Raw genomic sequence first — 17,520 nt, forward strand, 5'->3', positions numbered from 1 at the left:
AAGATTTATAAGAGTATCGAAATGAAAACAATCACGAATACGTCGTTATGAATTTCTTTATGACAGTTTATAACCAAAATCGAAATTCGCACCAAAAAGATAACGCAGCTCATTCTCATTCCCGGCATCTTGGATGTTGAAACGACTGTAAGTATCGTTTTCAACTTCTACTCATCGAATCTGTTCGAAAAATACTTGTATTCAGAAAAAATCTTGAATTTAGAAACGGCTTCTAACGTCGTTTTCTAACATCCACTCATCAAATCCGTTCAAAAAATACTCATATTGTGATGATTTGTAACGAATATCGATAAACCGGAAGTCGCCATCGTGGATTTTGAAACGGCTTCATACGTCGTTTTCTAACATCCATTCATCAAATCCGTTCGAAACATACTCATATTGTGATGGTTTGTAACGAATATCGATATGCCGGAAGCCGCCATCTTGTATTTAGAAACGGCTTCTAACGTAGTTTTCTAACGCCATCTTGGATTTGGAAACGGCTTCTTACGTCGTTTTCTAACATCCACTCATCAAATTCGTTCAAAAAATACTCATATTGTGATGGTTTGTAACGAATATCGATGAACCGGAAGTCGCCATCTTGGATTTTGAAACGGCTTCTAACGTCGTTTTCTAACATCCATACATCAAATCCGTTCGAAAAATACTTATATTGTGATGGTTTGTAATTAGAAACGGCTTCTAACGTCGTTTTCTAACATACACTCATCAGTTGACGAATCCTCGATTATTACGTAAATGGAGGTTTTGATGTGATATTTGAGTTACTACAGATATAGTTCATTTACGCTGTTGGTAAACCCTATGCACTTTAAAAAGAGCATGATCCTAATAATGTTATAACTCTATTGACTATTGACTGGTCTTTTCATTCAAGTATGGTATTAATTTTTTTCAAAATTTTGATTTTTTTCTTGATAAATTTCTTTAACTATTGACTTCACTTTTTATTGAAATAAAACTAGAAACTGTTCAAAAGTAGTAAATTTTTGCTGGTTGACAACTCTATGCCCTTTTAAAGTACATGAATATAGTAAATTTTGTACTTTAAAGACTTACTTTTTTATTCAATTACTATTATACATTTTTTTTCTTCAAAAATTGGAAATTTGCGCTTGTTGACAACCCTATGCATCTAGTAAATGTTTAAACGTTGTAATTTTCGATTAATATTCACTTCTTTTTCCATTAAATTCATGTTTGAAAATTTTTAAAAAATTGAGAATTTTCGTTGATTGACAACCCTAACCCACGCTTTTTCATTGACATTGACTTTCTCCTTTTGCAATAATGGTATGAAATTTGACTATTTCATGGAACAGTATCGAGATGAAAACTATCACTAATGACGGCGTTTTGAATTTCTTCATGAAAGTTTATTGCCAGAAATGAAATTCGCACCGAAGACAAAATGCAGCCGATTCTATTGAGGACTATCATTCTATCGTTACATTCATCGCCCAACACGAGTATGACTGTCGCCACTACATTCATGAAGCGCTCGCTCATGACTGTCACATGCGACTTTCATCTGTTTGGTTAGCGCGACATTCATGTGTGACAGCCCGTATAGTAGGCAACATGAAATTTTCCAGCACACGACATTCAAAGTAAACATCTACAGTTTTAGGTACCAACATAGGAATTTCACATAAAACTGTCACGTGAAGGGACCGTTTCCAGCACTGGTTTTGACACGTTGTGAAATCCAAGATGGCGGCTTCCGTTTTGTTAGTATTCTTTGAAAACCTTTGAAAGTTTCAAGAAATGCCGATATACCGGAAGTCATTATATTGGATCTCGAAACGAGCTCAAACATCGTTTGTTGGTAACCAATCTGTTCCGAAAATACCCCTTCCGAAAATAACCCTTCCGAAAATACCCATATTGTAAGGATTTTGAAGAAATGATGACAAATCGGAAATCGCCAGTTTGGATTTTCGAACAACCTCAAACATTGTTTTTGTATATCTTATCAACAAATCCGTTTCAAAGTATGCCAGTTGCCAGAGAGTTTTCGAGGAATATCTATAAACCGGAAGTCGCCATCTTGGATTTCTAAACGACAACGAACATAATTGTTCGGCTACTACTAGTCAAATCCATTCCGAAAATATTCATATTGTAAAGGTACGAATCGTTCCCAAACATCGTTTTTCGGTACCTATTCATCAAATCCATTTCAAAAATACCCATATTGTAAGTGTTTTCTAGAAATGTCAATAAACCGGAAGTAGTCATTGTGGGTTTGAAAAATACCTCAAACAACATTTTCTGGAAACTACTTTTTGAACCCTTTCTAAAAATACCCATATTATAAAAGGTTTCAAGGAAACCGGATCAATAAACCGGAAGTCTTGGATTTTGAAACGACCTCAAACATCGTTTTTCGTTTTTTTTATGAATAATCAAATCCGTTCCGAAAATACCCATATTGTAAGGGTTTTCAAGGAATATCAATAAACCGGAAGTAGTTATCATGTTTTCTCAAACGGGATCGGGTCATATTCCCGAAAGTCATTTTGCCGAAAGTCGTTTCGCCTAATGCCATTTCGCCGAAAGTCGTTTCGCCGAAAGTCGTTTCGCCGAATAGGTCATTTCGCCGAAAGGGTCATTTCGCCGAAAAGGTCATTTCCCCGAAAGGGTCATATCTCCTACTTGTTATGTCTCCAGCTGAGTCGGCCGCTGACCCGCCGTCGGAAACGGCGGCCTCTTGCATACAAACCTGTAACCGCCTCGTTTGCCCGATCTACGCAAAGCTAGGTTTCTTTGCTTTAGTTAACACATAAACCAAAACGATGTGGCGTAGCCGCATTAGATATTTTTTCATTTTCACTTAATAAACGGAAAATACCACATACATTGGCCTGGTAGATACACCTATGCAATTGCTTTGATGCTTAGTAGCTAATAGTCAACAAGTTTTCTTGGGAGCTACTTTCTGAGGTTCATGAATCAATCTTTATTCAAGAGTACAACAATCAATCATTATTCAAGACGTACAATGGTAGGTCAAAAAAACGGGCGTTAATTCTATCATCTTTTGTTTGTCTTTAATTTAAATCAAATCTAATTACTATTTCAAGACAATTTCAGGATTCGGCGAAATGACCCTTTCTGTGAAATGGTTTTCGGCGAAATAGCATTCGGAGAAGTGACCCATTTGGCGAAATGTCATTCGGCGAAATGTCATTCGGTGAAATAAACCTTTCGGCGAAATGACCCTGATCTTTCTCAAACAACGTTTTTTGGTACCTACACATCAAATCCGTTCCGAGAATATCCATATTGCAAGTATTTTGAAAGAATTTCAATAAACCGGAAATCGTCATCTTGGATTTCCCAAATAGCTCAAACATCATTTTCCGGAGTCTAGTACTCGGGGTGTACTCGGGTCCCACGACATACAATGATAGTCATATTTCTATGGCAATCCTTCCACCAGTAATCGCTTACACGTCGTATCGCAAGTCTATCTTCACTTTCTGCTTTACCGTCAATCGCTGATTTGGGATTTTTGTTTTCTTTTTCCCCTTTCGCTTCCTATGGGGATATATTTTTCTGGAAAAGTTTACAATGAGGACGCAAAATAATTAAGGCTGGGTTTCTCCATAAAACATAATTGTTTCAACAATATCTCAAAATTATATTTTTACAGATATAAGCAGTGGTGGTGATTGCCGATAATTTGACAGAGAGCGGTTCGATATTTTTCTACATTGTTTACAACATCATCAATCTAGTAGATGATGCTACAAGAACTCGTTGTCTCTCAATGCATGAACCGTGAGAGAATTTTTCTACATTTCTGCGCACCACCTCATTCTCCGAATGTTTCACGGCCAATACCAAAATAGATACAGTTTTGCAATGATCGGAGCTGTGTGAAATTTACCAAGAGAGAATCGCAAGTTGACTATTATCACAGAAAATCGAATCAATGATTCGACTTGATGATGCTCATACTAGTTTGCAATATTACAAAAACCTTGTGTGGAGCTTTCACAGACATTTTCATAGACACAACTTATACAAAGCTTATATGCACATAGTTAGAATAAGCGGCAATAGTAAAATGATTCTATCGCAATTATCCCCTGCCCGTATAGAATCGGATCGCAAAACGAGAATGAGCGACCATTTGCTGCTTCAGAACGATTCCCCACAGCAGCGTGCTAACTCGTGATGCTCAGCCGGGTCATCGAGAGAAATTCGCTCTCGAACTGGTGTCCATTCTATGTTAAATGAACCATGCCGGTTTTTTGTTGCAGTGATGATATCCGTCTCTCTTTGAAGGCACTGATTGAATCGTGTGCAGTGTTGCTAGAGAGCGTTCTTTGATACAATAGAAGCCATCCTTGGATATAAGTACATATATTAAACTTCATAAAAAATCTGTTCTTTATGGTGGCTCTGAAAACAGCTACTCAAACTCGTTTGGTTTGTCGGTGGGTGTCATAATTTCTTGGAAACCAATCATCGGAAAGCAAAAAGGCAAAACATATTCTGAATCGAATTGGCTAAGGAGTGTATCGAAAATAAGCTATCCACAAATTTTTCTATCAAATTATGATAAAAAACGATATTTTATTCAAACTAAAAATTGATCCTTTATTGTACGAGGTTAAACTGGAGCATAATGAAAACCGGATGAAATTTAAGTTATTCCTTCAAGAATTTTCGAACTTTTGATCGAACGCTTTTTATCAAGTTCCGAACAAGTGTTGCATCGCATTTTTTGGACGCTTGAGCCCAATTTTTTTAACTCCTGCATGTTCCCAGCTGCCTAACCAATCTACTTGAAGACCCTCTCCACGATTGCGAAGTAACGTTCGATGGGTCGAAGCTGAGGGCAATTTGGTGGATTGATATTTTTCTCAACAAAATTTATATCTTTTTTCGCAAGCCAATTGAGAGTGGTTTTTGCATAGTGAGCCGACGCTAAATCCTGCCAAAAGAGTGGAGGTGTACTATGTTTCTTATATAAAGGCAGCAGTCTCTTCTGGAAACACTTAGATCGATAGATTTCTGCATTTATACTTCCGGTAGTTTAAAAAATTGTTGACTTCAAAGCACAGGAACATATTGCTTGCCATACCAGTACCTTTCGATTGAATTTCTCCACTGGAATCGACCTGTTCATATTGCTCACATCCTTCCCAACGACGACAGTAAAGTATTGTGGACCTAGAAGGGTTTTTGAGTCCTCCTTTACATAAGTCTCATCGTCTATCAAAACGCATTGTTCCGAGATTTTCTGCTTCTTGTAGGTCTTCAGGTGATTTCTTCTCTTGATACGTTGGATCATTCCGACACTAGTTCCTGCTTTTTTGGACAAATCACGTATTGACATTGATTTGTTCTTCATGATTAGAGATACCACTTTCTGGTCCAGTTTCAGGTTGGAAGAACCGGGTTTTCGTGGTAGCTAATCCAAAGAATAGTGTTCCTTAAACTTATTAATGATGGTTTTAACATTGGTATGATGAATTCCAAACCAATTCCAAAGCCATGTGTCCAGAACCTTAATTTTCACTTCCTTTTCAATGCGCGACATTTTGAAAACGCAGATTTTCAACCGCACAAACAAATAAACAAACGAATGCTGACAGCCAAACGTACAGCATGCTGTGATCTGAGCATAAAAAACCTGTTTTAATCCACCTAGTGGTGTAATGATGCCTTACTCATGTACATATAATATTGTGGTATTCAATTCAAAATTTTTCTCTTCGATTTTTGAAAGAAACCAAGAGATTGTTAGTGTATAACATACAGAACAAAACAGTGCTTTGATTACGTAGGTCATCCTTAAGAAAACGAAGTGGGTTCACTATTATATACACTTCCGGCACCGGAACCCGAGAACTGGTATAATCAAAGTCGGTTCAACCGGCCACCAACTAACATGACACACAAACTCTACTAGTACGCACTCTAAATTGCGATTTAAATGTTTGTTGCATCCGAAAATATTTTAAGTGACGGATGAAATTAAGGAATTCCGTATGGGACCTTTCATTTGAATCTAAGTTTGTCAAAATCGGTTCAGCCATCTCCGAGAAAACCTAGGGAGATTATTTGACACAAACACACACATACATAAACACACACACACACACACACACACACACACACACACACACGCACACACACACACACACACACACACACACACACACACACACACACACACACACACACACACACACACACACACACACACACACACACACACACACACACACACACACACACACACACACACACACAGACATTGCTCAGTCGATGAACTGAGTTGAATGGTATATGACACTTTTCACTAGTCGGTTTTTCAAGTGATTGCATAACCTTTCTATATGAGAAAGGCAAAACCATCACAAATACATGCATACAAAACAAATGTATGTGAATAGCTTATTTTCGATACACTCCTTGTGGTCGGCACTAGAATGAAAAATTTCCACCGAAAAAAAAACAACATGGCGGCCATTTCTCGATTAACAACCTTTTTTTAATTTTTTTGTCATAACTTTTTAAATAACATTGAATATTTTCGGTTGTAATTCCGACCATAGAACATCTAACGAGTAAAATGCCGTTTGGTTCATGTAGTGCCGTACAACAGTTTTGGAATACAAGTGACAAACAGTTGAAAAAAAACGTGGCTTCGTTTACCAACTTATCAGTCACGTGTACCGGATGATTATATATCATTTCTAAGAGTCTATACTAGCAATATACGGAAAAAATAGTTTCGATTTTTTTTAAATTGTTTGGAGGAACCTGGCCTCAAAAGTTGAATTAAAAAGGGGTTTTTTATCAATATTATTTTACGGTTTTTTATTTTATTTTCTTGAAAAATGATACAACTTTTTTTCCTTTGAACATTTTTTTAGAGATTCCAATTGAATTCCTACTTCTACTTGGACATAATTTGTGTACAATTTACAGTGCTTGAGTAACAACGATACAAAGTCAGTACATGCAAAAATTCAGCCGCCCTTTTAAGACATTGAGTGAAGTTTGTTTATACATCTGTGCAAAAGATATAGTTTGTGATACTGACAATGCGTACAAAGTTTCGTCCAGATCGGAGTACATGAAATCTAATGACTTGCTACTCATGGTTTGGAATTGCTCAGAAGTTTTATGATGTAGCTTGGATTCTCACAACAGGATTCTCTATTTTCTCTTGTGAAAATCCACGCTACTTTATAAAAATACTGAGGAAATGGAACTGTGCAGTAACATTTTTAAAGCAACGCAAAGCAATAGTATCAGCATTCTATCTGTGGAATTGGACCATCATCCCTTCAGAAGAACCCTTCAAATTTAGAACTGGCCTAATTTAATTATTGTAAATGATTTTCATTCGGATCATTAGTTTCCTTTCTTTAAATTATTTTATCGAAATTTGATTACTTTTTCCTATGGCTTAATATTTTTATCTCGAGCTCAGGAAAATTGTAGAAAAAGATACTATTGAGATTCTGTGCAATACTACACATACATCAAGGCAATCTCTTTTCTCGATGTCTTCTAGGTTTTTTTTCCTAACTGACAATGTTGCTAGAAAAAGCCTCATCGTAAGAAGAACCTAACGCCTACGATTTTGTTCGCAAAATTGCGTGATTTTAGGTATTTAGGTTTTATTGAAGTCGATAAACGATTCTTCTATCATTCGTAATATAAATCATGCCAACAGCAAAGCCACATTCGCATTCGCTTGGTATTTATTATGCTTCTGCGCTTGAACAGGATGCTATTTTTTGTGGAGTATTTAGCCATGAAGCCAATTAATATCGACTGAAAATTGCACATTATTGAGTAGCAAACTAAATTAATCAAAAATTTTATTCAAATATTTCAGTCTCTCTCAAGCCAAACCAACCGTGCTAGCAACCGAACGAGCAAAGTTCGAAACGGCCAAGCCAAGCCTGCATTCACTAATTGCCATTTATTAAACATTTATCTCTGATATGCATTCTTTGTTCTCTTCCTGTTTCATTGGTATGCTGACAAAAAAAATTAATTATCGCTGCCGCTGTTGCACCGACCAACGGAACGATCGCATTTGGGGAAAAAACTACTACTACTACTACTGCTACTACTCCTCACAACCGACCGGCAGGCGTCACGACAATGCTGAATTTTTTCACAACCTCCAACGGTTTCCGCAGCACACTTCCGGTGGTGTCGAACCTGACGGCGATGAACGTGTGGGACGGTGTGTGCATGTGCTTCATCTACGCGTCGCTGCTGGAGTTTGTCTGTGTCAACTACGTTGGCCGGAAGCGACCGCTGCACAATGTTGTATATAGGCCCGGAGAAAATCCAGTCACTCAGGTAGGATATCTCGTCCCTCACACCAACACCAACCGTTGCACTACAGAGCTAATACTGGCCATACTATACATCTGCGACTAGTTACGTTAGTTTGCGGCTCCAAAGCGATTGTACATGTTAATCCCTGCGAATAATAAAATCGGAACTTGAACTTTTTTTTTGTTCCATACAGTAGACGTTATGTTTCGTGTTTCATTTTTTTTTCATTTCGCCTCCACATTCTGTATCAGTTGAATTCGTTAACTGTTCCGTTTTTGGTTTTTTGTTCCCCACCAGTTTTCACCAGAGATAGCATTTTCATTTGTCATTCGAAGGTAGCTGATAACACCTAACGAGAGAAAATTTTAACTTTCATATGTCAAAAAGCGAGAAAGGCTTATTCAAAAGGATACGCATTCATAGAAGCAATGCGACAAGTTATTAGGACCATCATTTCCCTACAAAAGCTGCTTCTCTGTAATTCAATTAGCTGGTAATTTTTGTTCTCAGTTCCTCAAGCCCTTTCCATGTCATAACCCAATACCTCCGAACCAGGCAACTGAAAGTTTTATAACTTTGTTATTTTTGAATGATGCTTTTTGTTTATTTCAGTGCACACAAACACCCATGTCTAACCTTGTACAACATTGTCAAAGAAAATAAACCTACTCTTCTATGTGATTTTGTTTTCTACCTCTGCAACACTCAGTCTGTCGCTCTGTCTCTATTTTTTGTACTCTAACTTTCCTCACGAGAAAGCACACCTGTCTACGTGTTGTTAAATTTTTGCGACTCTTTGTGAACGTGTGTTTGTGTGTGTGTGTGTGGCGTCAGAATGAATCTGACGGTTGATGTTTTGCTGTTGTTCTCTGATTGTTGTGGGTTCTAACTGCTAGCTATTTCTCGGTTATTGTTTGATATGACCAACAACGCGAAAAAAACAATTCTACTGACATCCAAAAGTTTCACTATGTCACATTTATAGAATTAAGCTTGGCGGGAAAAAATGCTGACTCTTTTCTATAATTACTATCCGCTTACTCCTAAATCAATCCCATTTTCAATCTGTATATTTTATACCTTTCAAATGGCTCAGTTTAATATCGTCCACCAATTTTAAGCGTATTTTCAAAACAAGTGAAGGAAGGTGAACAAATTAAAAAACAATAATTCTTCAAATGTTTTAAACACCCTTAAAAGTATCCGTATTGCTTCATTATACGATATAGGATCAAATGATTGTGAAAAGGTTTGAACTGAAAACGATTCTCCGCTGCAGTAAAAACGTAGTACAGGGTGGGCAATTTAAAGTGGCAGCATTTATTGCTAAACAAAATTTATGAAAAAGCATTTTTATTTATTTTCATTTCGATTATAATTTATTTCGGTTCGAGAAGATATGTTACATCTATTTTTTTGAAAATTTCCCGTCGCTTTGGCCAATGTCTCGGTCGATTTCACGTCGTACATTGTTTTTGAATTAAGCTATGCTTCTTAGCCTTACATTTCAAACAATCCCGCAAAAAAGTCCAGTGGCGTCAAATTGGGTGATCTCGGGGACCAGTCAAAATCACCGTTTGTCGATATGACCCGTCCGGGGAACAATGGTCGTAACAAATCGATTGTTAGTCGTGCTGCATGGCATGTTGCACCGGCCTGTTGAATCCAGTAGCCATTCAAACCATTTGCACGAACAATAGGCATCACAAAATCATTTATCATGATAAATAACTCGATAACGATCACCATTAATAGTTTCCGTTGCTTCATCATCGTCTTGGATAAAAATTGGGACCAATCACCATATCCGCATATAGATCTATTTTGGTATTATAGATCAATTAATTGAGGGTTTTCAGTGGCATAGAATCGACAATTTTTCCTATTAACGCATCTATTTAACGTAAAATAATGATAATTTTTCGCCAAAAGTTGCCCTTGTTTAGAAAGTAAAGCTGAATAATTCCAGAGCGCCCTTCTGATGTGTGGCAAAATTGTCTGGGAATGACGCTTCCAACGCGGTATGTTATTAGTTGATCTGACAATTCTGTCAAAAGCTATTTGGTTGCCCGATGCTTCCACGTTAAATGGCCCACCCTGTACTTACCCAATAAAGATCCTGGGCAATCACATTTAGCTGCGGTGAAGTTTATCGAAACAGAAACCTATGCTCTTTTCCTAAAACAAACATCAAATGACTACACCCAAACCTCCTCTCACGAACTAAAGCGAGGGTTCGTAAATTTAATCGGTTTGTAAAAAATACGTCATCTGAAACTCACTTCGTAATAAAATTGTTTACATTATTCGTTCAACGTAAAAGGTGATTCGCTTGAGAAAGTTTTTTTCCAACACTACCTACGTTTCTTGCGAGGTATGGCACGTTACACTATTCTGCTGGAACCACCTCCGATAGAGACGACGTTTTCGTTTCAATTCGGGTAAAAAAAGGTATTCAACATGTGAGCATACTACATGGAATGAGAAGTTCCGGGCCTAACAAAGAAAAAGTCTATTTTTTACCGTGAAAACTTGACTTCACTTCACTTAACTCATCGGTCATCCAACATTTTCATGCCCTTTGAAAAAATTTTTTTTTCATAACTTTCAAAATAGGCTTCCGTTTCTGCAATGACCTCAGCATTCGACGAAAATTTCTTTCCCTTTTCAGATTTGGAAATACATAATAGTCGCTGAGGGCTAGGTCTGGAGAATACGGGGAGAATTTTCATAGCTTGATTAAAACTAGAACTCGTCCGACACGATCAGCTGTTATTCAAACACTAGTGGATAGATTGTCATGAAATTTGGTATTGGGCCATCTTGAGACCATCTTATATAGATGGAACGAAGAATCTTACTTGACCATTCGATGAAAAGAACGCCGAAAAATGTTCTTACCCGAACGCACGGGAGACTCTCACAAGAGCGGATCGAACTCATACAGCATTCTCTGGTGTCCGGACGTGGCCCGGAGGTTTTATTTTTGTAACAGAACCTGCTTTTACAAATTTTTACAGCATCACAGTATTACGGGAAAGCACTGGCATTTTTTGCCTTAATTTGATTTTTTTTAAATCACGGTTAGTTGTAACGTACGACTTTAAAAAAAACGAATTATAAATTAAAACGCGGTGTGTGACACTCCAGTGTATCATGATTTATTATTTATTTACTTATTTGTTTGGGAGCAGGACAAAGCCCGCCGGAGCTGAAATTTACAATCTCTCTATCCAAAGCAAAGCAAAGCCTTGGTATTATCATACATTCCTGTAGTGGAATTTGACCTTCTGTTTCAATAGATTTCGCAGCCGATTCAGAGTGTACAGAACCATTGCATGGCTGGGTGCTACGATTCTACTGACACTACGAATCCTTCCAGGTCGGTGCTCGAACATACGACAACTGATTTGTAAGACCATTATGCATTGAACCGCCAACCCGGGATTATCTCTCTATCCAGCAGGCATAAAACCTCCTCATTTTTTTCATATCAACAGAGTACAAAAATCCAACAGATATATTGCTTAACACTAAGGGCTTAACACTAAGTAAAATTATAACTCCCGGCGGGGGTCAACAGTGGCTAGTTTGTTGGACGGTGACGATGGTACGTGTCATTGAAGGCCGCATCTGGCTGTCCGTGTGGGTCTGCGGGAAAACCCCCAAGTCACGAACACTCGGCGGGTGGCCCGCATGCAGGACATCAAAGAGGAAAAAGGGAGAAGTGAATGTTGTAGTAAATGGAATTACGAAGGGGTCCGAAAGAAGTTGAAAGAGGCAAAATATCAAGGTAATTGTCTCAATAGATGGTGAGAAGATGGAGCAGGGAGGAAGCAAAAATAATTAGTAACATCCTGAAGATCAAGTTGATAAGGAACTACTAGACGAAAATATACCTTCATTTTTCTATTTTCCGATGCCGTGTTCGGTTTCTCCCTCTCTTGTTTGGTTCCAGTTTAACCGGAGAACAAAATGTGTCAGGTTCTTTGCGCAACCCTGTATAACAAGGATTTTCAATAAATATCTTATAACGACCTTTAACATAGTATTCCGGCATCTAATCATCCAACCCGGTGTACGGATTTTCAAAGAATATCAAGAAGCAAATTTCCCGGTATCAAATCATGCAGTCCGTTTCGAAAATGTACATTGCCAACTTAGATTTTGAAGCGACCTTAAAGATAGTATTTCAAAATCTACTTAACAAATCCCTCCCGGAAACACGCATGCTGGACGGGTTAATAAGAAAAGAACCGAAAATTGGGTTTGGTAACAACCTCAAACAATGTGTTCCGGCAACTATTCTTCAAATCAGTTTAAAAATAATTCTGGATACGAATATTGTCGTAGCACATATTGTCACATTATGCAAAAAAACTCTTTTTACGAATGCTTACGTTGTTTGAAATTTACTTCATATAATAGCAAAGAATTATGGTTCTGATTATAATTTATAAATGTTTCGTAATTGATTCTGCAATTACTATCAGTTTTATGGCAACTATAATTAGTGCCTTTTTTGACAAGTAATATAATAGTTTTTAAAAGATTCTTTAAAACTATCATTTTTACTAGTAATATATATTTATGAGGTTATTGTTAATTTGTTATTACTCATAGACAGTGCTGTAAAATTTCATTTTCAATCGAATATTATTAGGTGAAAATGAAATTTATGGCTATTGACTATCAGCATATCCCTTCTCATTCATTTGATTTTTGCTGTAATACTGAAAAGAAGCTCCTAGAATTCATCGTCAGTTTAATGATCGTACCTAGTTATTTGAAGTTGTGCTTGTTCAGTTTCAAGTACCAAGTCTACCTGTTTTATTGTCTTCGCTGTTGGTAGTGAGCCAGTTCGAATGAATAGGCATGAACATCATCTCGATAGCCAAAATTCTCTCCGGCCAGGATTATAAATGGAGGGTGGCTGTTCTCATTTGAGTTTTCGATTATCTTGAACCAATTCGAATGTTCACATGACCCTCATTTGAAGGCCGCTTTCTCAAACAATTGAAGAAGATATTTTGTTATTTCAAGAGATCTATTGACAATGCACAGTGGTCCAGGAAACAATTGTTTACGCTTTTATTATTGACCTTAGAAATTTGAAGTCTTCGGCACATTAGTTGCACTTAATAAACTGCGTTTTTCAGCCATAGTGATTTTAGGGTGGTCCTAAAACAAACCATGAATTGAAAAATTATATCCAAATTTGGATGAGATAGAACAATGCATCCTTCGCAAAATAATTTAGAATAGCCCATTTTTAGCAACTTTGTCGAAGATATTGGATGTGTATCTCTAACCGTTTTTATATTAGAACGGTTTACATATCATAAGTTAGGGTGCATCTTGAAAAACAGTTTTTTTCGATAACTTTTTCATTTCAATTTTCACAATAAAATAATGTTCTAAAAAATTCAGGAGCCTTAAAAGGCACAGCTTTCAGTGAAAGAAGATTTTTTTATACTGTCTGGTTCAATAGTTATGAAATATTTTAACAATTAAATAAGCCTTTTTTAAATAACGGTATATAAAAATGGGGCAATCCGAAAAAATTATTTTGATTGCATTTGATAGCTTGTACTTTTTTATATAATATGAGAACAAATTGGAAAACTATCATTTTTCTATCTCATTTAAATCAAAATTCCGTGCAAGTATTTTTGTACGTTATCATATAACATTTAGCTTAGTAATATACTAAGGAATGTTAGAAATTTAAAGTGTGTTTTCATAACAAATATTTACAATCTATTCTTTGGACATTTGTTGTACGTATATTAAGATATACCTTTTAAACTTTTTATCTTTCTCATAAAGAAAGGTTATATAATCACTGTGAAAACTGAACTGAACCGAGGTCCGGAGCTGAGATGTCCATCTCCTCTGTGTGACGAAGAGCAAGCGAAACTTGTCCCCTCGCACTGACAACTTCAACGAGAGCTTTTCTCTTTTACATATATACACCACTGTTGTATAAAGTGTGATCGCATCATGAGTGCGCGTGTTTATTCTCTTTTACCTCTAGTACTGAATCGTAACAAAATGCTAGAGAGAAGAATCGTGGGGCACGCAAAATCAGCCAAATAAAACAATTTATCGTTGAATTTTGTTGAATTTTGGTTTTTCCTTGCAAGTTTTTCATAGCAAAGCCAGATCTACTTTCTATTAATTGAAGTTCACATAAGTGTTCGCTCACCATCACGCGCCAGTGATCACTTGGGTATATTTAGGCGAGAGCACGTGAGAGCGATTCAGGGGAAGAGAATGTGGTTCTCTCGCACCAGCTTATTTCAACACAAGCACGCACTCAAAGTCTGTCTAATGGACACTGAGAAGAAGTGCGCTTTCCTTTTTGTGTGGAGCAAACAGAATGCATCCGCAGTGTAGAAATGAAACTTACGCACTGGTGTATCACTCTAGTGAAATGCCATCAATGGTCCGGAGAGCCGAATAACATATACCAATCAAAAATGTGTGTGTGTGTGTTTGTCTTATTTTTGTGCACGTTTTTACCTTTTTTTATATATAAAAAAAATAGGTATAGAATTCGCTCAAACTTTAGATAAAATTTCCGAAGCCCGGAGGGCCAAATGTCATATATTAATCGATTCAGCTCGACGAACTGAGCAAATGTCCGTGTGTGTGTCTGGATGTGTGTTGTCAACTAAGAGGTCGAGATCTCAGAGATGGCTGGACCGATTTTGATCAAACTAGTCGCAAATGAAAGGTCTCCCCGTCACCCAGAACGCTATTGAATGGTAAGTTTCATTTCTACACTGCGGATGCATTCTGTTTGCTCCACACAAAAAGGAAAGCGCACTTCTTCTCAGTGTCCATTAGACAGACTTTGAGTGCGTGCTTGTGTTGAAATAAGCTGGTGCGAGAGAACCACATTCTCTTCCCCTGAATCGCTCTCACGTGCTCTCGCCTAAATATACCCAAGTGATCACTGGCGCGTGATGGTGAGCGAACACTTATGTGAACTTCAATTAATAGAAAGTAGATCTGGCTTTGCTATGAAAAACTTGCAAGGAAAAACCAAAATTCAACAAAATTCAACGATAAATTGTTTTATTTGGCTGATTTTGCGTGCCCCACGATTCTTCTCTCTAGCATTTTGTTACGATTCAGTACTAGAGGTAAAAGAGAATAAACACGCGCACTCATGATGCGATCACACTTTATACAACAGTGGTGTATATATGTAAAAGAGAAAAGCTCTCGTTGAAGTTGTCAGTGCGAGGGGACAAGTTTCGCTTGCTCTTCGTCACACAGAGGAGATGGACATCTCAGCTCCGGACCTCGGTTCAGTTCAGTTTTCACAGTGATTATATAACCTTTCTTTATGAGAAAGATAAAAAGTTTAAAAGGTATATCTTAATATACGTACAACAAATGTCCAAAGAATAGATTGTAAATATTTGTTATGAAAACACACTTTAAATTTCTAACATTCCTTAGTATATTACTAAGCTAAATGTTATATGATAACGTACAAAAATACTTGCACGGAATTTTGATTTAAATGAGATAGAAAAATGATAGTTTTCCAATTTGTTCTCATATTATATAAAAAAGTACAAGCTATCAAATGCAATCAAAATAATTTTTTCGGATTGCCCCATTTTTATATACCGTTATTTAAAAAAGGCTTATTTAATTGTTAAAATATTTCCTAACTATTGAACCAGGCAGTATAAAAAAATCTTCTTTCACTTAAAGTTGTGCCTTTTAAGGCTCCTGAATTTCGTAGAACATTACTTCACAGTGAAAATTCGAATGAAAAAGTTATCGAAAAAAAACCGTTTTCAAGAATCACCCTAACTTATGATATGTAAACCGTTCTAATTTAAAAACGGTTAGAGATAGATGGGTTTTGAGGACCCGGCGCCTTCCAGCAAGAACATCTGGCCATATAATAAAGAATTTCGCTGTACCAGCTTAAACCCGCCTGATGGTTTGTTTGTTAGAAGGGTGCGTCTTACTCATTTCAGACTTTCAGGGAGAAACACATAGCTTCCCCCATGTTACTCAGATTGGCAATCCACTCCATCATCCAGTCATTCACTTATAAAATACCCTCATGCACGACCTGCCCTCCCCGTTGTCGATATAATTGAGCATAATACAATATAATATAATATAATAATGTAATAATAATAATAATAATAATAATAATAATAATAATAATAATAATAATAATAATAATAATAATAATAATAATAATAATAATAATAATAATAATAATAGTAACATTAATAAAAATAATAATAATAATAATGATAATAATAATAATAATAATAACAACAATATATAGTTCAATGTAGTATAATTCAATTCAATATATAACAAATAATGCAACAAACAACAGAACCACATGTTGCGATATACTGTGATACATATTGCACTTTAGGATGGGCTTCAATCTACAAGCCATTTTAACACCCTCTCATTCTGCTACTAACGCAGAAGGCGATAGCACCCAGTCGACGCCGTTCTATTGACCAACTGTCATCATAGACGCTCGGAGAGACATGAGACAGGAACTTGTGAGGACTTATCTCACCATTTGACGACTACATCCAATATCTTCGACAAAGTTGCTGAAAATTGCCCTCCAATTTTTTTCTGGATGCGCAATCACCTCCTTTACCTGGTCTATTCAAAGCTAGGTCTATTTGGCTTTGTTGTACGAGTGGCAGTGAGGTCGAACATTCTGTTTGGCCAAGGTTTCACCGATAAAAAATTGATCCATAATGTTTTTGAAGCTAATTGGTGTGGAACTCAAACACCAAGCGGCCTGTAATGTAGCTGAACAAAATTGATGTGATTTCGCGTCAGTAAACAAAATAAAAATCTCTCAAACGATCCAGTGTTAATGAGAAACAGGGTGAAAAAAACAATGGAGACGAATGTTTGAAATGGTCTAGTTGAGATTTCTGAGACGAGATCAGCAGTAGGTTATGATACATGATAAACTTCAAAGCTACCAAATCAGGTTGCCTTTTGAAATGTATTAATACACGTACAAAAGTAGCTTAATAGGTAGAGCATCTCCACGGTAAAGAGAAAGTTGTATGTTTGAATCCCATACCACTGGTAACTCTTTTTCGCAAAATTCCTCTTTCTGCATTTTCATTCATCTATCATTCC

General features: G+C 36.8%; 1 protein-coding gene across 31 annotated transcripts in view; it reads left to right on the plus strand.

The window, feature by feature from the left end:
- The window catches only part of LOC131434953 (glutamate-gated chloride channel), a 449,131-nt gene that overhangs the window by 351,878 nt on the left and 79,733 nt on the right, over positions 1-17,520 (plus strand). For all 31 annotated transcript variants that reach the window (XM_058602298.1, XM_058602294.1, XM_058602295.1 and 28 more), the window contains one exon: positions 8,162-8,376. In XM_058602298.1, coding sequence (XP_058458281.1) covers positions 8,162-8,376 — 215 coding nt within the window. The remainder of the gene's footprint in view (positions 1-8,161; positions 8,377-17,520) is intronic.

The sequence above is a fragment of the Malaya genurostris genome, chromosome 3 (genome assembly GCF_030247185.1).
Source record: "Malaya genurostris strain Urasoe2022 chromosome 3, Malgen_1.1, whole genome shotgun sequence".
NCBI classification, from domain to species: domain Eukaryota; kingdom Metazoa; phylum Arthropoda; class Insecta; order Diptera; family Culicidae; genus Malaya; species Malaya genurostris.